The 25144-nt window shown below is 49.1% G+C and overlaps 2 protein-coding genes across 2 annotated transcripts in view; one reads left to right on the top strand and one right to left on the bottom strand.

Moving 5' to 3' along the window:
* Positions 1-9797, bottom strand: part of LOC149365395 (QRFP-like peptide receptor) — a 96032-nt gene extending 86235 nt beyond the window's left edge. The window contains exon 1 of the mRNA XM_089542235.1: positions 9711-9797. The gene's annotated coding sequence lies outside the window, so the exon portion shown is untranslated. The remainder of the gene's footprint in view (positions 1-9710) is intronic.
* The window catches only part of LOC149365397 (carbonic anhydrase 1-like), a 95338-nt gene continuing 78048 nt past the window's right edge, over positions 7855-25144 (top strand). Inside the window, exons 1-2 of the mRNA XM_089568604.1 lie at positions 7855-7934; positions 9739-9773. Coding sequence (XP_089424730.1) covers positions 7855-7934; positions 9739-9773 — 115 coding nt within the window. The remainder of the gene's footprint in view (positions 7935-9738; positions 9774-25144) is intronic.

Genomic DNA, 25144 nt, shown 5'->3' on the forward strand with positions numbered 1-25144 from the left:
GGGGGGTACCTTGGCGATGACACCAATCGCTTTCAGGCGGACCTCTTCCCTGACGTGCGGCTCCAGGTGCTGGACCGCATCTTCAACAGCCGCGACTAGTTTTGGGAGGGCGGGACCAGATGATATGTTGAATCCATGTCCTTTTGCGAGAACAGAGGATTCGGGCGGTGTTAAGCGACGGGAGGAGAGGTTCTTTACAAAGCCAGAGTTATGGGGGTCGGGCTGTTTCTTCTGCCGCTGCTGTAGGGCAAACAACTTCTTGTTTTGACACTCACGATGTTTGTTGGCTGCAGTGGAGGCCGCTTCCATGGCAAAGGCGTCCACCCGCGGGAAGAGCTCAGGCATCCTGTGTTCTAGTTGGCGGCGCGCGAAGAACCGGTCCAGCTCCTTTTTGCGGAGAACGGAATGGCACTCGTGTATCCGCGCACTTAATAACTGTTGCTCCGTTTTGGACACCAGCCGTAGGCCTTCTGCGGTGGTTACAGGGCGCTTTAGGCGAAGGCTCACGGGTATCACATCCTTTTCCTTGCAGGTCTTGTTGAAGTTTAGATGTGTCCGGAAGACAGCAATACTCTTGGTGATGTTGACGTATCGCTTCACTAGCTGCATGGTCTCGATGCCGAAGTCTTGGCGTATAGACTCAAAAGAAAACATTCGACAGAAGTCTGTCTGGTTGGGAAATTTAATGTTAGGAGAAGGTAAGTGACGCCAACCAAGTAAATACAGGAAAAACACGACGTTTCGGGACCGGCTCGGCCCCTTCTTCACGGTGTGACTACGGGCGAGCGCAGCTTGGCTTTTTAAGCCCCTGTGTGGAGGACCTGCGGGTCAATGGCCGCAGCCCATGGACGTAGGATGAGGGGAGAGTCCCCAGGGAACGATTAACATTCTCTCGTGTTTGCTGTATGTGCCACGACTCGAGTAGAAGCCTCCTGCGTGGGTTAGCTTCCGTTTCCAATACAATGGTGCTGTCGAAGTCAATTGGGTGGTCACACCCTTCACAGTGTTCGGCCACGGCGCTGCGTTGACGATTCATGTGACGGACGTCCGCTTTGTGTTGGTTCATCCTTTCCGCGAAGTTCTTCGTTTCCCCTATGTACGACGCCGGGCAGACGGAACACGGAATTTTGTACACGACGCCCTGGGCCTTTTCTCTGGGCTGCCGGTTTTTTGGGCGGGGGAGAAGGCGACCGATAGTGCTGGTCGGTTTGTGCGTTGTCAGCACCCCTTCTTTTCCGAGAATGCGACCGAGCGTCTCGCTCACGCCTCTCACGTAGGGGATGCAAACACGTTTCCGCTTCTGGCATGCGTCTGAGGAAATAATAGACCGGATTTTGTTTTGCCTTTCTTGCTTCCTGATAATGCGCCGGATGAATGAGCTTGGGTAGCCGTTCTTTTGGAGGTCAGAAATGACTCGGTTCTTCTCCTTCCTTTTATCTTCACTTGAGGAACATATGGAGTCGGCTCTCTTCAGTAATGACGTCACGACAGATGCTTTGTGCGGGATGGGATGGTTCGAATCGAAATGTAGGTACCGTCCTGTGTGGGTTGGCTTCCTGTGCACCGAGGACTGCAGGCCTTTGTCGTGCCTTGTGAGTAGGACATCCAGAAAAGGCAGGCTGCCCTGCTGTTCATGTTCAACAGTAAATTGTATGGCCGGTTCAACTTAATCCCTTTAATCCCAAGCCAAAGTTATTCCTCCGTTATGTAGACGACTGCTTTTGTGTGGTGAAAACCTCAGAGATAGAAAACCTCCAGAGTCATCTAAATTCAGTTGAACCGGCCATACAATTTACTGTTGAACATGAACAGCAGGGCAGCCTGCCTTTTCTGGATGTCCTACTCACAAGGCACGACAAAGGCCTGCAGTCCTCGGTGCACAGGAAGCCAACCCACACAGGACGGTACCTACATTTCGATTCGAACCATCCCATCCCGCACAAAGCATCTGTCGTGACGTCATTACTGAAGAGAGCCGACTCCATATGTTCCTCAAGTGAAGATAAAAGGAAGGAGAAGAACCGAGTCATTTCTGACCTCCAAAAGAACGGCTACCCAAGCTCATTCATCCGGCGCATTATCAGGAAGCAAGAAAGGCAAAACAAAATCCGGTCTATTATTTCCTCAGACGCATGCCAGAAGCGGAAACGTGTTTGCATCCCCTACGTGAGAGGCGTGAGCGAGACGCTCGGTCGCATTCTCGGAAAAGAAGGGGTGCTGACAACGCACAAACCGACCAGCACTATCGGTCGCCTTCTCCCCCGCCCAAAAAACCGGCAGCCCAGAGAAAAGGCCCAGGGCGTCGTGTACAAAATTCCGTGTTCCGTCTGCCCGGCGTCGTACATAGGGGAAACGAAGAACTTCGCGGAAAGGATGAACCAACACAAAGCGGACGTCCGTCACATGAATCGTCAACGCAGCGCCGTGGCCGAACACTGTGAAGGGTGTGACCACCCAATTGACTTCGACAGCACCATTGTATTGGAAACGGAAGCTAACCCACGCAGGAGGCTTCTACTCGAGTCGTGGCACATACAGCAAACACGAGAGAATGTTAATCGTTCCCTGGGGACTCTCCCCTCATCCTACGTCCATGGGCTGCGGCCATTGACCCGCAGGTCCTCCACACAGGGGCTTAAAAAGCCAAGCTGCGCTCGCCCGTAGTCACACCGTGAAGAAGGGGCCGAGCCGGTCCCGAAACGTCGTGTTTTTCCTGTATTTACTTGGTTGGCGTCACTTACCTTCTCCTAACATTAAATTTCCCAACCAGACAGACTTCTGTCGAATGTTTTCTTTTGAGTCTATACGCCAAGACTTCGGCATCGAGACCATGCAGCTAGTGAAGCGATACGTCAACATCACCAAGAGTATTGCTGTCTTCCGGACACATCTAAACTTCAACAAGACCTGCAAGGAAAAGGATGTGATACCCGTGAGCCTTCGCCTAAAGCGCCCTGTAACCACCGCAGAAGGCCTACGGCTGGTGTCCAAAACGGAGCAACAGTTATTAAGTGCGCGGATACACGAGTGCCATTCCGTTCTCCGCAAAAAGGAGCTGGACCGGTTCTTCGCGCGCCGCCAACTAGAACACAGGATGCCTGAGCTCTTCCCGCGGGTGGACGCCTTTGCCATGGAAGCGGCCTCCACTGCAGCCAACAAACATCGTGAGTGTCAAAACAAGAAGTTGTTTGCCCTACAGCAGCGGCAGAAGAAACAGCCCGACCCCCATAACTCTGGCTTTGTAAAGAACCTCTCCTCCCGTCGCTTAACACCGCCCGAATCCTCTGTTCTCGCAAAAGGACATGGATTCAACATATCATCTGGTCCCGCCCTCCCAAAACTAGTCGCGGCTGTTGAAGATGCGGTCCAGCACCTGGAGCCGCACGTCAGGGAAGAGGTCCGCCTGAAAGCGATTGGTGTCATCGCCAAGGTACCCCCCAAATTTCCGAGCAATCTGTCTCAACTGGAACGAAAAGCCCTACGCGGTCTCAGGGACGACACCGACATCGTCATACTCCCGGCAGACAAGGGCAACTCTACAGTGGTGATGGACCGACGCGACTACGAGGAGAAGGCGTCAGCCCTTTTGAGCAGTGGGGCGTATGAGAAGGTTCGCAAGGATCCGACTTCAAACACTCAGGCAACACTCAACAAAACCCTGGCAGAGATGTTCAAGCGGCATCCTGATTTCAAATGGCTTTACCTCCGCCTCATCTCCAGAAACGGCTCAGCTCCAGGTTTTTACGGGCTACCTAAAACTCACAAACCTGGCGTCCCCCTTCGGCCAATTGTAGACTTCACCCTGTCTCCTCTGCGACGTCTCTCTGACTACCTGCACAAGGTACTGGCGCCGCTCGCCGGCAGAACACCCACGCATGTACAGAATTCGCGGCATTTCGTCCAACTTGTCTCGAACCTTACCGTGGAGGAAGACGAAAGCCTAGTCTCATTTGACGTGGTGTCGCTATTTACCTGCGTACCGGTTCCCCTTGCTGTGTCCGTCGCTCGCCGCGCACTCGAAAACGACCAAACGCTGCACGAGAGAACTCCACTCAACGTCGATGAGGTATGTCGCCTTCTCGACCTCTGTCTGCGCAGTACCTTTTTCACCTACAACGGAGAATTTTTCAAGCAAACAACCGGAACTGCTATGGGGGCATCAATTTCAGTCACAGTGGCTAACCTAACCATGGAAGACGTCGAAAGCCGGGCCCTCTCCTCCTTTAATCCCAAGCCAAAGTTATTCCTCCGTTATGTAGACGACTGCTTTTGTGTGGTGAAAACCTCAGAGATAGAAAACCTCCAGAGTCATCTAAATTCAGTTGAACCGGCCATACAATTTACTGTTGAACATGAACAGCAGGGCAGCCTGCCTTTTCTGGATGTCCTACTCACAAGGCACGACAAAGGCCTGCAGTCCTCGGTGCACAGGAAGCCAACCCACACAGGACGGTACCTACATTTCGATTCGAACCATCCCATCCCGCACAAAGCATCTGTCGTGACGTCATTACTGAAGAGAGCCGACTCCATATGTTCCTCAAGTGAAGATAAAAGGAAGGAGAAGAACCGAGTCATTTCTGACCTCCAAAAGAACGGCTACCCAAGCTCATTCATCCGGCGCATTATCAGGAAGCAAGAAAGGCAAAACAAAATCCGGTCTATTATTTCCTCAGACGCATGCCAGAAGCGGAAACGTGTTTGCATCCCCTACGTGAGAGGCGTGAGCGAGACGCTCGGTCGCATTCTCGGAAAAGAAGGGGTGCTGACAACGCACAAACCGACCAGCACTATCGGTCGCCTTCTCCCCCGCCCAAAAAACCGGCAGCCCAGAGAAAAGGCCCAGGGCGTCGTGTACAAAATTCCGTGTTCCGTCTGCCCGGCGTCGTACATAGGGGAAACGAAGAACTTCGCGGAAAGGATGAACCAACACAAAGCGGACGTCCGTCACATGAATCGTCAACGCAGCGCCGTGGCCGAACACTGTGAAGGGTGTGACCACCCAATTGACTTCGACAGCACCATTGTATTGGAAACGGAAGCTAACCCACGCAGGAGGCTTCTACTCGAGTCGTGGCACATACAGCAAACACGAGAGAATGTTAATCGTTCCCTGGGGACTCTCCCCTCATCCTACGTCCATGGGCTGCGGCCATTGACCCGCAGGTCCTCCACACAGGGGCTTAAAAAGCCAAGCTGCGCTCGCCCGTAGTCACACCGTGAAGAAGGGGCCGAGCCGGTCCCGAAACGTCGTGTTTTTCCTGTATTTACTTGGTTGGCGTCACTTACCTTCTCCTAACATTAAAATTTCCCAACCAGACAGACTTCTGTCGAATGTTTTCTTTTGAGTCTATACGCCAAGACTTCGGCATCGAGACCATGCAGCTAGTGAAGCGATACGTCAACATCACCAAGAGTATTGCTGTCTTCCGGACACATCTAAACTTCAACAAGACCTGCAAGGAAAAGGATGTGATACCCGTGAGCCTTCGCCTAAAGCGCCCTGTAACCACCGCAGAAGGCCTACGGCTGGTGTCCAAAACGGAGCAACAGTTATTAAGTGCGCGGATACACGAGTGCCATTCCGTTCTCCGCAAAAAGGAGCTGGACCGGTTCTTCGCGCGCCGCCAACTAGAACACAGGATGCCTGAGCTCTTCCCGCGGGTGGACGCCTTTGCCATGGAAGCGGCCTCCACTGCAGCCAACAAACATCGTGAGTGTCAAAACAAGAAGTTGTTTGCCCTACAGCAGCGGCAGAAGAAACAGCCCGACCCCCATAACTCTGGCTTTGTAAAGAACCTCTCCTCCCGTCGCTTAACACCGCCCGAATCCTCTGTTCTCGCAAAAGGACATGGATTCAACATATCATCTGGTCCCGCCCTCCCAAAACTAGTCGCGGCTGTTGAAGATGCGGTCCAGCACCTGGAGCCGCACGTCAGGGAAGAGGTCCGCCTGAAAGCGATTGGTGTCATCGCCAAGGTACCCCCCAAATTTCCGAGCAATCTGTCTCAACTGGAACGAAAAGCCCTACGCGGTCTCAGGGACGACACCGACATCGTCATACTCCCGGCAGACAAGGGCAACTCTACAGTGGTGATGGACCGACGCGACTACGAGGAGAAGGCGTCAGCCCTTTTGAGCAGTGGGGCGTATGAGAAGGTTCGCAAGGATCCGACTTCAAACACTCAGGCAACACTCAACAAAACCCTGGCAGAGATGTTCAAGCGGCATCCTGATTTCAAATGGCTTTACCTCCGCCTCATCTCCAGAAACGGCTCAGCTCCAGGTTTTTACGGGCTACCTAAAACTCACAAACCTGGCGTCCCCCTTCGGCCAATTGTAGACTTCACCCTGTCTCCTCTGCGACGTCTCTCTGACTACCTGCACAAGGTACTGGCGCCGCTCGCCGGCAGAACACCCACGCATGTACAGAATTCGCGGCATTTCGTCCAACTTGTCTCGAACCTTACCGTGGAGGAAGACGAAAGCCTAGTCTCATTTGACGTGGTGTCGCTATTTACCTGCGTACCGGTTCCCCTTGCTGTGTCCGTCGCTCGCCGCGCACTCGAAAACGACCAAACGCTGCACGAGAGAACTCCACTCAACGTCGATGAGGTATGTCGCCTTCTCGACCTCTGTCTGCGCAGTACCTTTTTCACCTACAACGGAGAATTTTTCAAGCAAACAACCGGAACTGCTATGGGGGCATCAATTTCAGTCACAGTGGCTAACCTAACCATGGAAGACGTCGAAAGCCGGGCCCTCTCCTCCTTTAATCCCAAGCCAAAGTTATTCCTCCGTTATGTAGACGACTGCTTTTGTGTGGTGAAAACCTCAGAGATAGAAAACCTCCAGAGTCATCTAAATTCAGTTGAACCGGCCATACAATTTACTGTTGAACATGAACAGCAGGGCAGCCTGCCTTTTCTGGATGTCCTACTCACAAGGCACGACAAAGGCCTGCAGTCCTCGGTGCACAGGAAGCCAACCCACACAGGACGGTACCTACATTTCGATTCGAACCATCCCATCCCGCACAAAGCATCTGTCGTGACGTCATTACTGAAGAGAGCCGACTCCATATGTTCCTCAAGTGAAGATAAAAGGAAGGAGAAGAACCGAGTCATTTCTGACCTCCAAAAGAACGGCTACCCAAGCTCATTCATCCGGCGCATTATCAGGAAGCAAGAAAGGCAAAACAAAATCCGGTCTATTATTTCCTCAGACGCATGCCAGAAGCGGAAACGTGTTTGCATCCCCTACGTGAGAGGCGTGAGCGAGACGCTCGGTCGCATTCTCGGAAAAGAAGGGGTGCTGACAACGCACAAACCGACCAGCACTATCGGTCGCCTTCTCCCCCGCCCAAAAAACCGGCAGCCCAGAGAAAAGGCCCAGGGCGTCGTGTACAAAATTCCGTGTTCCGTCTGCCCGGCGTCGTACATAGGGGAAACGAAGAACTTCGCGGAAAGGATGAACCAACACAAAGCGGACGTCCGTCACATGAATCGTCAACGCAGCGCCGTGGCCGAACACTGTGAAGGGTGTGACCACCCAATTGACTTCGACAGCACCATTGTATTGGAAACGGAAGCTAACCCACGCAGGAGGCTTCTACTCGAGTCGTGGCACATACAGCAAACACGAGAGAATGTTAATCGTTCCCTGGGGACTCTCCCCTCATCCTACGTCCATGGGCTGCGGCCATTGACCCGCAGGTCCTCCACACAGGGGCTTAAAAAGCCAAGCTGCGCTCGCCCGTAGTCACACCGTGAAGAAGGGGCCGAGCCGGTCCCGAAACGTCGTGTTTTTCCTGTATTTACTTGGTTGGCGTCACTTACCTTCTCCTAACATACAATGACCAGACCTCCAACAACAGCACTTCAGAGGCCGAACGACACAAGTGGAAGCACTGTCATGAGCACGAACGGAAAGGCGTATGGCAACACTTGAGGGCATTGTATATAAATGTATAACTTTTGTAATGGCACCACGAAATTTACAAATGATTATGTGAATGTGTGCTTAATACTTAGCATTTTAATTGTTTGAAAGTGAAAGTAGGAAGAAAACGTTTTTAGAAAATAAATGACTTAATAGTGTTAAAATTAAAATGTTTGGTTGAGGTTTGGTTTATTAGGGTTTAACGTCCCGAAGCAACTTAGGCTATGAGGGACGCCGTAGTGAAGGGCTCCGGAAATTTCGACCATCTGGGGTTCTTTAACGTGCACTGACACCGCACAGTACACGGGCCTCTAGAGTTTCGCCTTCATCGAAATTCAGCCGCCGCGGCCGGGATCGAACCCGCGTCTTTCGGGTCAGCAGCCGAGCACCATAACCACGGAGCCACCGCGGCGGGTTTAAAAAATTAAAATGTGCTTCTGGTTTTGGTTTATGGGGTTTAACGTCCCAAAGCGACCAAGGCTATGAGAGACGCCGTAGTAGAGGGCTCCGGAAATTTCGACCACCTGGGGTTCTTTAACGTGCACTGACATCGCACAGTACACGGGCCTCTAGAATTTCTCCTCCAAAGAAATTCTAGCCGCCGCGGCCGGGATCGAACCCGCGTCTTTTGGGTCAGCAGCCGAGCACCATAGCCGCTGAGCCACCGCGGCGGCAAAATGTGCTTCTATGCTAGATGTATGGCTAAAGTCAGCTCCACAGGTCCGAAGCCATGGAAGCCATTTCCTTTTTTTTTTCTTATTGCTAATTTTTTTATTTGTTTCATTTGCATATACTGTTGGCCGTGGAGCCGTTACAGTGGTGGGACGTAACACGAAAAGAGTAGCATGTTTTTGTTTGACTTGTGAGGAATCTCAGAAAATATTTCAGGAGGAGGGTAGGTGGATAGAAAAATCAAACGTGGGGGGCTACTCTGGCAGTTAACTATGCAATGCGTGGTGTGTGAGAGATAATAGCTAAGGTTCCCGTTTGTACCTACGGGAGTAGTCATACTTCTCCCCTGTTAAGTAGGTAATATGTGTGGGTATACAAGCGCGCAGTTGAAATATTGCCGTAGTCTGAGTGGACTGCGTTTCTGATCACTATTCACAGGAATGCTTGGTGGCGCAAAGGAAACGGCACTTATGAGAGGAAAAAACAAGCGAATACCTGTATGTGGCCTTGAAAAGTTATGTCTTCTTTTATTTCATGTTTCGGCCGATGTTAGTTACGTGAGGATGATTTTTCATCTCCATGCTTACTTGTCGGCTTTGCATCGTATTGGGCTATACTGTTGTAAAGGAATCGCCTTATGCTTCTCTATTTTTCTATGTATAGTGTTAATATTGAAAAAATTGCTAACTCTTTTGCTACATCTTAGTAATTTATTTTTCTAATTAATCTATTGATGGTACCTTTACACTCCTCTTAAATTGGTACCTTCGTATACCAATATATGTTATTGTGTGTAAGCTCATTGCCTCTTTAGCTAAGTAATACTTATTTGAATTAATCTGAAATACACGAGACTACACTATCAGCTCCAGTAAAGTGCATCAGGCGGCAATAAATTTTACCCACGCACCAAATAAAAGAACTAACGAAAATATTCATACTAAGTAGCCCGAAATCAAACACTCTGAAAGTTCTAAACTTCCATGCCAATATCCGGCGCACTCACAAACTTTGATCTGCGATATAATTCGAAATTTATCTGCCTTAATTTGCAGGAGAGGGCTGTGTAAAGTAACTCTCGGCATGGAACAACTCACCACTGCCGTCGCATAGCTTGCTGTGAAGAGGACCAGCAGGAAGATACTGGAGCACCACAGCAGGTACAACGTCAGCGCACTCCAATAAAATCCGCGCACGCTTCTCCACGCGACAGCGGCTCGAATGCGGTCGGCGGGCGAGCCGCTGGTCGAAGCGCGTCTGCCTAGGCGGCGTGGCGCCGCGCCGCGGAGCCCGCAGGCAGCGCGCGGGCCGACAGACCAGGATCACGCACTGACAGTGGTCGCGGCCGTGCAAGCGCGTGCTAGAAAGTTGGAGATCTTTTTTTTTTTTGGGGGGGGGGGTTGGGGGTTGGGGGGTTATGTGTTGCGATGCATAATGGGTAGAGGAAACCCACATCTGCCAAGCCGCGAAGGAGGTACAGTGAGTGAAACTAAATAAAATATTGTCACCGCTTATCCGAAGTGCGCGACGAGTGATCGCATTAGCTCGTTCGCGAAATTATTAACGCACTGATGGTCGGATCTCAACGTGCATTGTTTATGCAGACTATATGCATGTTGCAAAAGCGACTACTTTCTTCCTTATGGTATCTTATTCTTCGCTCGAGCGCTGGCTAGTGTATCCAGTGTTGCAATGTGTTCGGAGACGAGGCCTCGTCAGGCGTGCACTAAATGCTTTTTGCCTTGTCGACCACAGTATCTTATTCATCGCTCCAGCGGTGCGTAGTGTATCCAGTGTTGCAATATGTTTGGACACGGGGCCTCATCGGGCGTGCACTAAATGCTTTTTGCCTTGTTGACCATAGCAGTACTTTGTAAGCCATCTGGCTGGTTCTTGCAGTGGGAGTACTAGTTCTGTTAAAATAAAACAAACAACGCTTCTGATGGCGGTACCACGATTGTGCTTATGTTATGGTTAGATTACAACAGGTGGTTTTTGTCGTGAGAAAGGTGCTTGCACAGACTTGAAGATCTCGTCGCGCAGCATGATTGCGGGCAGCTTCACCAAGGGCGTTCGGCCTCTGTTCGGCCCGCCGCGCGCTTGCGGCTGTGGTCTTCCTCCATTCAGTCTTCCAAGCTTTTTCTTCAGGCTCCCTTCATTCAGACCTTCAATCTCGCTTGTAAATACATGGGTGCGCCTCAGTTACTCACACGAGCTTAGGCATGTATTGGTCAGGTGGGCTCTCATTGAAGCCTATTCGTTAGAACGCTGTTTGAAAAGAAGTGTTGCTCTCTATTGCGCCGTCCGGCGTCTTCTCACGTGCATCTGTTCGCAAGATAAGCCGAGGTGCAGATCAGTAGACTAACCTTTGCAGAGGTTGAACTCTGCACCTGAGTAGACAGACAGAACATAAGTGCGCACGGGAGGCTGCAGATCAGAAAATCGAAATGCAGACGTATTATGCATTTCATACATTATTCACCCAATGAGACAACTCTAACGCGACTTATGAAGTAATAATTTCAGTATTTGAGGTGCTTAAGGTCATGGAATATCTGTGGCGCATGCGCGCAAGTGAAGTTTTCGAAATAGAAGACACCATTTGGCGAATGTCAAGTGCATACCCGGGGTGCTTGCTCGTGTACGATGGAATGACACGCGACATTGCTGTTAATTGCACGCTAATTTCAAGAACAGAATAGATGACTAAAACTCAGATATGCCGTCTGACCGACAGACACTAACTTTAGCCGCGAAATCTGACCTTAGACGGGAAAACTTGCACCTTACCGTCAAAAGTTTTTACCCTCCACTATTGGCAAATTAATGCGAACATTATCCGAAAACCGCAGCGCACCTCAAGCTGAACATCAGGACGAACATCAACCACAACTAATTCTTAATATTCTTCGACTTCACGTTTGAACGGAATTCAGCCCAGACACAAAAAAAAAACCTGCTGTAATATGGTACCGTATGATATTATAACCAGCGGCAGTGCGAACAGACCAGCTTCGTTTTTTCAATATCTTTGGGCGCTGTGATGCTTTCTGTCGCTTTCATTTTCTGTTAGTCGCAGCCTCTCGCGCAGCGTTTTCTAACTGATAGCCTCTTGCTGTGTGTGTTTGAAATGCATTGTTTTTGTCATATTTCACCCACTCGCTAAGCGCAACGAATGTTTGGTAGCGGCTGCTGAAGAGACATCGAGCGCTATGAGGCATCAAGCAGAGAAAGCAACAAAAGACGCTGGGACTGCCCGTAAACAACAGCAGAAGCTACTAAATTCGGCGGAACTCGAAACTCCAAAAGAGGCGAGCGATTGATTGACTGAAAACTTTATTGAAAGAATGGCAAGGCGAACGAAGCCAGAACATTTTTCGGCTAAGAAAAACATGGCTTATTGCAGAGGCTGATGATTCACGAGAGCAGCCAAGGAGATTATCTATGCGCGTTAAGCTGCGAGAGCAGAAGCTTGCTACAGCCAGTCGCAGTGCGGCTACTACCGTGTATGAGCGGTCCAAGCGTATGCTACACTTTTCCGTCAATGGAGTTGAGTCATCTACCTTCGACGTCGAGATGTACTGAGAACTTTTTTTTTCTCTTTCAAGTCTGTCTTCAGCAGTAGTCTGCTGGCACGCAAATTATTTATCATATCGCAAATTATTTATCAAATCATATTTATCGGACATAGTAGTAGCGCTAAAAAAACAAGGACGACAGGGTAGAGAAAGACAACACAGGCGCTACCCTGTCGTCCTTGTTTTTTTAGCGCTACTACTATGTCCTCTCAATCCAAACACCAACTAGCCCAGCTTACTGTCATATTTATCGACTTCCATCTGCGCCGCAAACAGATAAGATAAGCTTAACCTCGAACAGAGCTTAACATGAGCGTATTTCCGTCGCCAGACGAGCTGACGACCCAGCAAACCAAAACCATGAGCCAACCAGGCTAAACATATGCTTTCGGACGTTTACTTAGTTTAATTACGTTAAAACCCTACCACTTTTCCCTCCATTCCTTCAACGAAAGCAGCCTGGTGCTCGCTTCTACCTGGTGCTCGCTATCAGCAGAGAAGGCGCTTTCCGTCATCGTGATTCCCTGAACCTGCAAAATCTTCCTCTCCTCTCGTTTCCATTTTGCTGTCTACCTGAACGATCACACAGGCCTTTCACTGCACTCCAACTAATTATACTATCCAACTTTCCTCTCATTAAATTCCACTTTCTCTCTCTCTGACTAATTACTTGCTGCACAACACTTCTTTGTAGTTTTTTGTTTTGCACCAACACTTTTTGCGACTTACTACACACGAGTTGTTTCTTCATGAAAAGACACTGACAACTGCGTTCAAGTTTCTTGCTCTCAGTAAAAGTTCATTTATAGCTGTTTATGGCTCATATTATTGCTAGCCCAGCTCCAAAAGACGCATGCATTGCTAGAAAGTAGCTTTTAAAAGTTTTCGCTTCCCTCAATTCAAATGCATGACGTCTGTACCAAAAAAAAAAGAATGCCTGTTAGACGATATCAAGTCAATAGCAATTTAGCCTAGCCTCAGGGATTAGATTGTGTGGGGTTGTAAATTGGGGGAGATAAACACGTCCTCCCCGTTTCACCGCGGCTGACCCAGTTCAAAACCGCGCTTACCCCACCGCGTGGTCGCGTACGCTACCGAGCGCTCGCCGACCACGGCGGGCGTTACTCGTGGGAACAAAGGAACGACACACTGGCTGACACAAACAAGGCATTTATTGCTATAACAACAATGACGCCAGCTAGCAACAAAATACACTGAGGAATCGAGGATGTCCGACTCACCAGCACAGTTACGAGCGAATGTTCGCCCACGGTAGGACGGAGGGCATATCTCCGAGGCCGGACGGGACGAGCTGAGGGGAACATGTTTCCACACGAGGTCGCCGCCGGCGAAGAGCGCAGCGGCTCGCGAAACGTCCACGAGCTATCCCGGTGCCGAGCAGAAGAGACCCGGCTATCCCCCGCGCGCGCGCAGCGAAACGCCATCCCGTGGCGCTGGTGTCGCTGCGACGCGAGCGCCCTCCCCTGTTAGTTAAAAGTAACCGAACCGAAAGGAGTGCTTTGCGGGGGAGCTAACCACAGGGAACTAGTGCGTTGCGGGAAAGCGAACGCAGGGGATGAAGGCGTCCCCACAATTATGAAGGCTCCGTTTTCAGTGCAAGTAGCGTCTTTTTCTTTAGTGTGTGACAACTTATCGATACAGAACACCTTGAAGTTGCCCTTTGTGTCCCTTTAAGAACGCCGGTAGGTAGTTCGCGTAGTATAGATACCAAAGAGTGAGTTTCACACCTTATACGCGTTATACACGAAGCTGACACCGAATTTGCAACTCTTGCTTTTATATCACAACTCCCTATCGATCAGGTGTCTGACCGGAAAAGTATCAAGGAATTACGAACCTCTGAACCAGTTGACCATCGTTTGCCAGTGTCCTGAAAGACAGAAGGAACAATGTGGAAGTTGGCTTCTTGTAGCTAGTTGTTTTTAAAGCTAGTATCGGTGGTACTGGAGTGCCACCTGCCGTGGTAGTAAGGTTGCCCACAACCCAACGGTTAACTTGCCACCTGCTTTTTTGTGGCACGGACGGAGAGACGCTGCCTTTTCTCGTGAACTGGAGCTCATATGCTATCGTAATTATTGCGTGTGCCTGACTCCACTGGGGGACGCTTCTTGCGTGGGAGGGTGCCACCAGGAGGACCTATGACCCCAACCGTGCGCCTGATGGCAGCCGGTTCCTACAGCCCCCGCGGCAACAACGCTACTCCCGGATAAGAGCGGAGCTGCGAGACTACGAGCAGCTCACACGTCGGGTCACTTGGTGAACGGCCATTTCAAGGAAAACTCTCCCTGAAACGACTTGCGACGCTTCCCGTTACTACCGTGCAGTTGAGACATCGGAACACCCGCGCATACACTGTCTTGTTTTCACCCAGTCGAGTAGCAAGATGCTCGCAGTTTCCGGGGCGTTGTAATTCATCTTAGACAATTGGACTGTGCTCCAGTGTTCGCGAGAAAGTGGCGCCCCCGCGGCAGAATGATGGTGAGCCTCTGAACATAAATGAGCTCACGGGTGTGATGCCCCGTTTGCTCCTCGACACATGTAGTCGCGCAGTGACATAATGCTCCGCATGTGCTCAGGATATACAAACAGCAGGCTTTTGCTTCCTTCGCCCCCAACCCATAGCCTCTAGTGGACACTGAGCCGCGTACGTGATGCTCAATAACAGCGTACTACTCGCGTGCAACTTGTGTATAAAGTGCTGTACATATGTGTATATACCTCCGGAGTGACCGCTCTAGCTCGGTGCAGAGCACTGCCAGAACACCAGTGCGCAAGCCGTTTTACTTTTTATTGCGAAAGTATCACTTGGCTATGTCTGCGGGGTCGTGTCAACAAAACGTGTCGGCGGCCATTGGGGCGTTCTCAGAAGATGTAGGATCAAACGAATGGTTATCATCAATAGAGGATGATGTGCGATGATGCGCAAAAAATTTGATGTCGATAGCATGCTTAGTTAATTAGAGAAAAAATATCGAAAAACCTTCGAAATAGCGCGGTCGTCGATATAGTGTGTGGACAGGAAAACAACCGTGGACGGCAGAAAAGTGGAAAAATTGGCAAAAGAGTGAAAATAAAATTTGAAATGGATTTAAATGTTTTATGAGTGATAATTAATCGAACAAAAAGTTTGACTTAGAATAATTAGTTAATTTATTAGAAACAAAAGTCGTTGGACGATCGAAAAGGCTGGACGGGGATATAGTAGGTGGACAGAAGAGCAGCCATGGCACCAAATTTGAAAAACAGAAATGTGTGATTGAGTTGCAAATGGTTGTAATCAGGGTGATTGTGAATAATTAATTTGATTAATTATGATAAAAATTAAAACTAAATCATTGCAATCAATAACCGTAATCAATAAGAATGATTAATCGATATAAATTAAGGTCAAATAAATAGCTAATTATTGTGCTTATGAAGGCCAATGCGGTGCTAATTAAGAGCAAAGAGGGGAAAAGAGAAGCAAAGAGTATCAAAGAGAGGTAAAGAAGGACAGCGAGTGCCGTGGAGGCGTAAATGGTTTCGCATTCTCCCAATGCGGGCTGCCGAAGCGATATCTAACGTTTTTCTTGACTAGTGCAGTGTGCGTGTGAATGGCACCTTGTTTATAGTTGTATATATTTTCTCTCCCTAAAACCTGCCTCACTATCCAACCTATCTTTGTTCCGCCTATCTCCTCCCCGGTCCCTTTAATTTCCGCCGGCTGCAGATCAGATGCTTAAGATTGTAGAAAGTTGTTTCCACGACTGGCGCACATTTCCCTCCTCTGTTTTGTCCTTCTTTTATTATAATAAACCCACTGCTAGGACAGCCGTGTTCTGCGCCATGTCAGCGGAAGGTAGAGAGATCTAAAAGTGGTAGAATAAAGCCTACCGCCTGAAGCACCTCACTAACGCGCCTATTTCTCTCTCATCATTACTCTTCCTCTCCAGTGTCCGCCGACATGGCGCGGTTCAGGCGTGCAATATTTCTCTCTCATCATTACTCTTCCTACCTCTCCAGTGTCTGTCAGCATAGCGTGGTTAAGGCGTGCACCAAGAGAGTGATAATAACTGCGGCTTTCCTTTCCTCCAAAAAAGTAATGATCATATGCATTTATGAATTTGCATATACAGCTTTCACGCTTTGACGAACCCGTCACGGATCAAGTCACGCTAAATTTGCTTCATATAATGTGGCTTTGAATGGATTGTCGCTTTTATTCATTGCTTTGGGGAGTGCGCTACCATTTTAACGGCTGTCTTGCCTAACCAGTGCTTATTGGTTCACAAGGGAATAAAGATCTTATCATTATTCTCTCTGTTAATGACATCAGAGAGAAGACAAAGGTATCTCCTGAAGGCAAAGAGAACAAAAAAAAAACAAGGCACAGAAATGCGTGGTTAAATTAGACGAATATATTTTATCTGCGAGATCTACATACCCGCAGGGTGGAGGGAACTCTGGTCCTCACTTCTTGAGACCTTTTTAGTCTTTACATATGCTTTGAGGGCACCACCATAGGCCTCAAAAGTAAACCATGCAGCCCGAAGAGTTTTAAGTTACGTACCTTGAGCCTCAGGACAACTTGGGCGACGCTGTCTTTAGGCCGCATAAGAAGCCACAGTATTTTGGAACGAAATACCAAGACAACAACGCCAGCCACCACTAAAAAGTACTCATACAGTCTCAGCTGCAAAGTACTTACTAGTAATGGACTGGAGTATGAGGGAAAGAATTGCAACGGTGTACATAGTCTTTGGACAGGTGTGGCTAAGCTGTAAGCTGGGTTTCGTGCCAGACACGAACAGTTGATCACACTTCAAGTTCCTATTCACTGCCAGTTAGTTTTGTTTTTCTCAATAAACGTTACGTTCATTTCTTTCTCCTTTGCTGAAGGCACAGGTCAGATGCCCGTCAACGAGACAAGCACAGTGCTTTTCTTTTCTCCTTGACCCTGTAATACCCTGCGTGTGATGTCCGGTATAGACAAGAAAAATGTCAGTTATTTTCATTCGAGATCGCAGATTCATATTTGTTTCTCATATTACTGCAGAGGGGGCCTTTTGCAGCATAACCTATCAAATAAAAAAAGCCAACGGGCCAGCTATAGGTATGCACAGGGCTTGCTAAAGGATAACGCGCTTTTGAAAAAGCTAACCGTGAGTGTGGAACTACCTAAAATTTGTGTTGTAATACTGCTGCACTGACAGGTGATAAAACAGTTTTCAGTATTTCCACCTGTTCATTGCTAGCACCTAAACATTTATCCTCTGGTTTATGGTTCTTTAGACACTCATAAATCATGATTCGCTAATTTCCATTACACATTATTTACGTAAATATTCTGCAGGGTTCTATATTTCTGGAATAAAAGAGCCAATGGTAACGAAGCGTCGGAGGTTCTTAACCTTCATGCAACGTTTTCAGTGCTTGGGCATTACAGAGTTAAGACCTATCCCGAGTTCCCCATTTCTGGTATAAACGAGCCATTAGTGAAGAAACACTGCAGGGTACTAACCGTTATACAACGTTTTCAGTGCTTGGGGATTACAGAGTCAAGACCTATTCTGAGTTCTCATCTAATCTGACCGAAACTAAACTATCATAAACTAAATACCTTGCCTCTCTACGATGGAATGTGAGAGACACAAACGACAAGAAAAAAGAGACAACATGAACAATGAGTAATATAAATGCAGTCACATAAAGTGCAGGTTCTGCGTCTATAGACTTTCTTTTTTTATCAGTGCTGCAATCCCTATCCCGATATAGGCATGACGCAACCCGACTAAGTTACTGCACGCCGATGAGCGGGTTTAGGAGGCTTGCTGCATGTAACTAAGTGGAAGTTAATCGGATTAGTGACGATCCGCTGATTTATAGCGTGAAGTTAGGGAGGTGATGGCCCAGGAAGGTCAAAAAAAAATGCAGCGCATAAAAGAAATTTTATTCGCACATTGAACTCAATGAGGCGTGCATCGTCGCGCATCGTAAGCAAGCTGAAAAAATAGTCCCGAGACGCCCTTCATTCGTTCGGCAGTGCGGCTTTCTCGTTGGCAAGGACAAACACTGCGGCGAAATTGTTTTCGGCAAGGGGTGCGTTAATTTAGCGAATCCCGCATGCGATAAGAACATGCCAAGTAGTTATGGCGGACATATCTACTCTCTGGACACCTTGAGCAACGAAGCGACTGACTCTGGTTAGTTCTTTCAAGAGCCCGCGGTTGGATGATAACTTGTGCGAAATCGTTGGAATTTATCTGATTTATCGCGGGGATCGCAGAAGGCTTTCTGAATCGCATGGTATGTATTCGCAGGTGTGTTCAGGATCGTCTCGCTCTGTGATCATGCACAATACAGGTGTTCTCTATCACCATCATCACCAATCTAGTCACCAATCACGTCGCCACACCTCTTCCACAACCATCGCCATTACCATAATAACGCCAAACAGTTGGATTACGTCCAGTGCAGGAAAAATTCACCACCTAGCGCTCCACACTTGCAGCTTCCACCTTCTTGTTTCAATTTATTGGTTAATCGTACTTCTTTCTTGATCGGAAAGTATGTTATCCCCTTGCAGTTTGAAGTTCTCATTAAATGCGAGAAATAGGAGCGACACACACTTAAAAGTAATATAACTGTTGCGAAGAACCACCAGCCTCTATGTAACCATTACTAAAAAAAATGCAGTTCGCTTCAGTACATGAAGGTGTTGGCAGTGGTGAGGTCGAAAATCCCTGTTGCTAATTAGCACGAGTCATTGGAGTTGTTGAATTCCAAGAGAAATAAAACTGACAGTACAATTACTTCTGTGTCAGACTGGCCCCGGATCGTTTTACATAATCTGCTTCAGTTTTAATGGAAAACTTCGCGAGACCTATAGCGTGTTCATTCGAAGTAGGTAGTTTGAGCTTGTAAAATACCTAAGCCTTACTTGAAAAACAATCTCTATTACGTCTTAGACAACTGATCGTTCTCCCTTTGTTCCCCTCCCCAAATGTAGGGTAGCCAACTGAGCATCGCCTGGTTAACCTCCCTGCCTTTCCGTCTATTTCTCTATCTCTTTCTAATCGTATTCTAACGAACATATTTCAGAGCTCGTGTTTTGGGCCCTAATGTTATTAACTGTAACTAATCCAGTCACCCTGTGTCTGGCGCATTATGGCCTAAGTTGCCTTCTAGTTATTGACCTCATATAGTTTTATTACTACCCTGACCTAAATGAATGACGTTAAGCATTGTTGATAATAACAAATTTATGATGCTTTTTTAACGCGGCAAAATCACGCTGTTGTGTCGTGGTTATTGTGAGGGGCTCTAGAGTAACTTAAACCGTCTGACGTTCTATCCAAGGCCTCAGTACACCGGGACCTTTAAATTTTTCCTCGGAAATCCTGCGGCGCCGCCGTGATTTCAGTCACGAACTAGTGTTCTAAACTCTGAATGCCACAGGCAGTGCACCATTGCATCGGATTGTGTGCCGTACTTTAAAACGATAGATATTCTTATAGAATAGCGCTCGTTGAGTGTCTGGGAGGCACCTCTTTTGTTTGTGCTCTCATTTTAAATCCAGCAAGTTGCACCAATATGCCCGATGTTCTATACTGTCCTAAAAATAGAAATTTCACTTCACTTTATTCACCTTAAAGACCCCCTTCAGGGGGTATTACATAAGGGGTGGGTTAATATATTCAACAATAATAAATACATGTCATTGCACTATGATACAAGTGGTTACAGCGGATAAGAATGAAGATGGGCACGTGATGGCGGCAACATCAGCGGGGAGGGCATTCCAGTCCACAATGGTGCGGGGAAAAAAGGAACCTGAAAAAGTTGCAGTGCGCGATAGAGGCCGGGCGATCTGAGACGGGTGTGCAGTGCGGTGAGATATGCGGGCCGGATGAGAAATGTAAGGTGTTTGATTCAGAGTGCTATGGAAAAATTTGTGGAGCAAACACATGCAGGCGACGCGACGGCGAGTTTCAAGGCTTTCGAGACCGGAATTGTTCTTTAGAGATGAAACGCTGATTGTATATGAATATGCAGAATGAACGAAGCGAATTGCGCGGTTTTGAACAGATTCGAGGGCATTTGTTAGGTATATTTGGTGTGGATTCCAGATCGGACTGGCGTACTAGAGTTTAGGTCTAATAAGGGTTTTGTAAGCTAGAAGTTTCACATGTTGTGGTGCATGACGAGGATGACGTTTTAGGAATCCTAGAGATCTGTTAGCAGATGATATGATTGTAGTAATGTGTGTTCGCCAAGAAAGATCGCTACAGAGTGTTACACCGAGGTACTTGAACGATTGGACGCTTTCTATAGATGAGTTGGCAGCTGTATAGGGGAAAATAAGGGGGTTGCGTTGACGGTGAAATGAGACGATTTTGCATTTTTTAGCGTTTAGTGTCATTAGCCAGAGGTCACACCATTCATGGACGCGGTTGAGGTCATTTTGAAGAACCACTTGATCAGAAATGTTAGTAACGGTACGATAAATTACACAGTCGTCGGCGAATATGCGGATGTTACACAATACTTGTGGCGCCAGATCGTTAATATATATTAAGAATAAAAGCGGACCGAGCACAGATCCCTGCGGAACGCCGGATGTTATAGGGAGAGTGCTTGAGTTGCGATTGTTAATAGAAACAAACTGAGAACGGTTAGCTAGGAATTCTTTAATCCAGTCTAGAATATTAGGGTGCAAATTTAAAAAGGATAGTGTTGTGTCCCCTTATTGCTTTTGTGTGTGTGCGCCCCCGCATCCTCCTCCTAACGACCACTCGCATCCTCCTCCTAACGACCACTTGCCCTTCGTCGCACGCTGTCGCCAGATGCCCCCCCATGGTGCGCCCCCGCACCCTCCTCCTGTTTTGGGAAGCCACTCCCTCCCGTGGACGCTTCTCCGCTCCCTCCTTTCTTCGGGCGGCCAGTTCGGCTCCTGCCTCGGTCGACGCTGGTCGCACCCTCATCGGCTTTAAATAAACGAAGTCTTAAAGTACCGTGTGCGTCTTTCGCTGCATTCAACACAGCGACCGGACACGACAGTGGCGACGAGAAAGTGGATTCGACCCGCGCTACGCAACGCTATTGACAAGCCATGGCTACGCGAGGGTTTCCCAATCAGATACCAGAGTTCAACGGCTCATCGTGGTCATCGTGGGTTGGACGCCTTCAGTTCTACTTTGAAGCTAACAACATCACAGACCCAGCCTTGAAGAGGGCCAACCTGCTGACGCTGTGCGGGGAGCAGACCTACGATACTGTCTGCGCCCTTATTCAGCCAAGCACACCAGCGGCAGTGTCTTACGACGACATCGTAAAAGCGCTGCAAAAGCACTACGACCCAAGGCCATCCGAGGTCTACAGCCGGGCTCGCTTCCAACGACGAGATCAACTGGGAGGAGAAACTGTGAGCGCCTACGTAGCCGCGCTCAAGAAGCTCGCTGCCGACTGCAATTTTGGAACGCTGTCGACAACAGCTACCGGGCAGGAGGGAGACGCAGCTTCTTCTGCTAACACCACCATGCTTCCCTTGGACGTGATGTTACGCGACAGATTTGTGTGCGGACTGAGTGACGAGTCACTGCAGCAGCGCCTGTTCGCTGAGAAGGACCTCACATTCAGCAAAGCTTACGACATCGCCGTTCGAGCGGAGAGCGCCGGTCACCAGCAGAGAGGGATTCGCCGGAACACCGAGCCGGTACACCAGACAAGCAACCAGGTGCGCAAGCCTTCTGTTGTTGTAAAATCGGTCAAAAAGGCACAACGCTGCTGGCGGTGTGACGACCAACACAACCCCCAGGGATGTCGATTCCAGTCAGCCACGTGTAATTTTTGCCACAAGCGAGGGCATATCGAAAGAGCATGCATTACGAAACGGAGACTTGCCAAGATAAAGTCACCTTCCCAGCCTAATCACAGCGTCAACGCCTCAGAGAATACGCCGCTATCTGATCTCCATGGAACAACATCAGCAACACCATCTGTGTTGTACGACCTGAACACCATGAATCTCGGCACGCGACCGAAGATTTTTACAGAAGTAAGCGTACATCACCAGCTGATTAAGTTCGAGGTGGACTCCGGCGCAGCCTGTACTCTGATCAGTGAGGACACGTTCCGAACTTCATGGCCATCTGACGCACCCGCCCTGCAACAAGACGACACGCACCTGCGAACGTGGTCAGGACAGAATCTGCCACTATTGGGCTCTGCCAACGTGCAGGTTAACTACAACGGCCAGACCCATACGCTACCTCTGCTTGTTGTGAAGGGCACAGGATCAAGCCTTCTAGGGAGAAACTGGTTTTCTCCACTAGGCGTGATGATATGCGGTAAACATCAAAACGCCGATGCGCTAAGCCGTCTGCCACTAGACGCAACTGTTGACGAACCATTTCCACCAGGAGACGTTCTGATGTTCGAAGCACTGCCAGAACCTCCGCTTACAGCAGGCACAGTTGCAGCATCTACGCAGAAGTGCGCAGCTCTCCGGCTAGTTTACACAGCTGTTCAACAAGGCAACGTGCATAAACTCAAAGGGGACAACTTCGACGCTTACCGCAGGCGAGCTACAGAGCTGAGCACCCATCGCGGCTGCATCATATTTGGGTCCCGAGTTGTGATGCCGAGAGAACTACGCGCACAAGCTATGTCTCTCATCCACGCCGGACATCGGGGCATCGTTGCAATGAAAAAGTGTGCCAGAAGCTACATGTGGTGGCCTGGCATTGACAACGACATCGAAACAGTGGTGCGAGAATGCAAGCCTTGCCAGAGCAGCCGGAGCGCCCCGCCGAAAGCTCCTGTCCCAGAATGGGAAAAGCCAGACACACCATGGCACACACTGCACATTGATTTTGCAGGACCAATTGAGGGCTGCACTTTCCTTGTGGTCGTAGATGCCTACACAAAGTGGCTTGAGATAAGGCAAATGGGACAGACGACTTCGGCAGCAGTCATTGACAACCTCCGATCACTATATGCAACGTTCGGCCTGCCGCGCAAGGTAGTGTCGGACAACGGAACACCGTTTGTGTCTGCGGAGATCCTCAAGTTTTATCGCGACAACGGGATCTCATCAGTTACATCGGCCCCCTACCACCCAGCGACAAACGGACAAGCCGAGCGCTACGTAGCCGAGCTAAAACGCGCCCTTGAAAGAGATCAGACAGGCTCGCTGCAGCGCCGCCTTGCGCGCTTTCTCTTCAAGCAGCACACGACGGTTCAGAGCACAACAGGCGAGACCCCCTCGAAAATGATGTTCGAGCGTGAAATGCGAACCCAGCTCACAGCCATCCTCCCCGAGCCAAAGGCAGAGACGTTCCGGGAAGAAAAAGCAATTCCGCGCTGCGGCACGCTTAATGAGGGGCAGCGCGTCCTCGCCCGACAGTTTCTGAAAAAGCCACGCTGGGAGGAAGCTACAATTGTCAGACGCATAGGCCTGCGCTCTTGGCTCGTCAACATACATGGCACAGTAGCACGCCGACATCTCAACCAGCTGCGTAGATTTACGACGCCGTCTGAGAGCTGTCCGCCAGCGGAGAGAACACGTGCACCATCTTCCCACATAGCCTGGCACCTCTTCCCGGAAGAAGAGACTTCGCCCAGGACAGACCTAGGAGACACAGCGAACAACAGCCAGCCTACAAGTGTTTCTCCCCCGAGCGCACAAAGCCAGCGCGCCTCCACGCGTGAGCGCCGACCCCCTGCACGATACCAGGCAACTTTCTAAGGGGGAAGGAAGTGTTGTGTCCCCTTATTGCTTTTGTGTGTGTGCGCCCCCGCATCCTCCTCCTAACGACCACTCGCATCCTCCTCCTAACGACCACTTGCCCTTCGTCGCACGCTGTCGCCAGATGCCCCCCCATGGTGCGCCCCCGCACCCTCCTCCTGTTTTGGGAAGCCACTCCCTCCCGTGGACGCTTCTCCGCTCCCTCCTTTCTTCGGGCGGCCAGTTCGGCTCCTGCCTCGGTCGACGCTGGTCGCACCCTCATCGGCTTTAAATAAACGAAGTCTTAAAGTACCGTGTGCGTCTTTCGCTGCATTCAACACAGCGACCGGACACGACAGATAGTTTAAGTAATAGGCGTTGGGGGTGGTACCTTGTCAAAAGCCTTCGCGAAATCTAAAAATAATGCATCGGTCTGTAGGTTACGGTCAAGATTAGCATGCAGATCGAAAGTGAAGATTGCCAATTGGGTCTCGCAGGAGAGTCCCCTACGAAACCCGTGCTGAGCTGGATGAAAAAAGTTGTTAGAATCGAGGAAGTTTATGACATGGGAATAGATGACATGTTCCATGATTTTGCAAGGCACACTGGTTAAGGAGATGGGGCGGTAATTCAGTGGAGAGTCCTTTAGACCTGATTTGTGGACCGGAATGACCCTCCCAACCTTCCAGTCATCCGGTAGCATTCCTGCTGAAAGGGATTGCGAATACAATAAGGAAAGGTATATAGCTGAAATGTGTTTGGTGTTTTTCAGTATTTTGGAGTTGATCTCGTCCACTCCAGCAGCTGATGAAAGTTTTATTCTGTCAATATGGTTAGTTATGCCTTGCACTGAGATGTCAAGGGGTGGCATTGTTGGTAGTGTTACAGTAGGCGGAGTGGGTAGTGATGAGTTTGTTTCGTCTGTGAAGACGGTCGCAAAAGCACGGTTAAATATTTCAGCACCTTCATCATCATTGGCTTCCTCACCCGCGGCGTTTGTAATGGGTGTGTTGCATGTTGCTTGGGGGTTTATTATTTCCCAAAACCTCTTGGGGTTATTGGTTAGGATTTTTGGCAGATCTTTTTGAAAAAAGGCACGTTTGGCGGATCGAACTGCAGCATAATATGTTTCTTCGGCTGTATAGTAGCGTTCCCATGCATCGGCACTTCGATTCCATTTCGCAGTGTTATAAAGTCGTTTTTTTTTCTTTCTAATCTTTTAAGA

This window comes from Amblyomma mixtum, chromosome 1 (assembly GCF_055824585.1).
Source record: "Amblyomma mixtum isolate Tamu chromosome 1, ASM5582458v1, whole genome shotgun sequence".
Classification (NCBI taxonomy): domain Eukaryota; kingdom Metazoa; phylum Arthropoda; class Arachnida; order Ixodida; family Ixodidae; genus Amblyomma; species Amblyomma mixtum.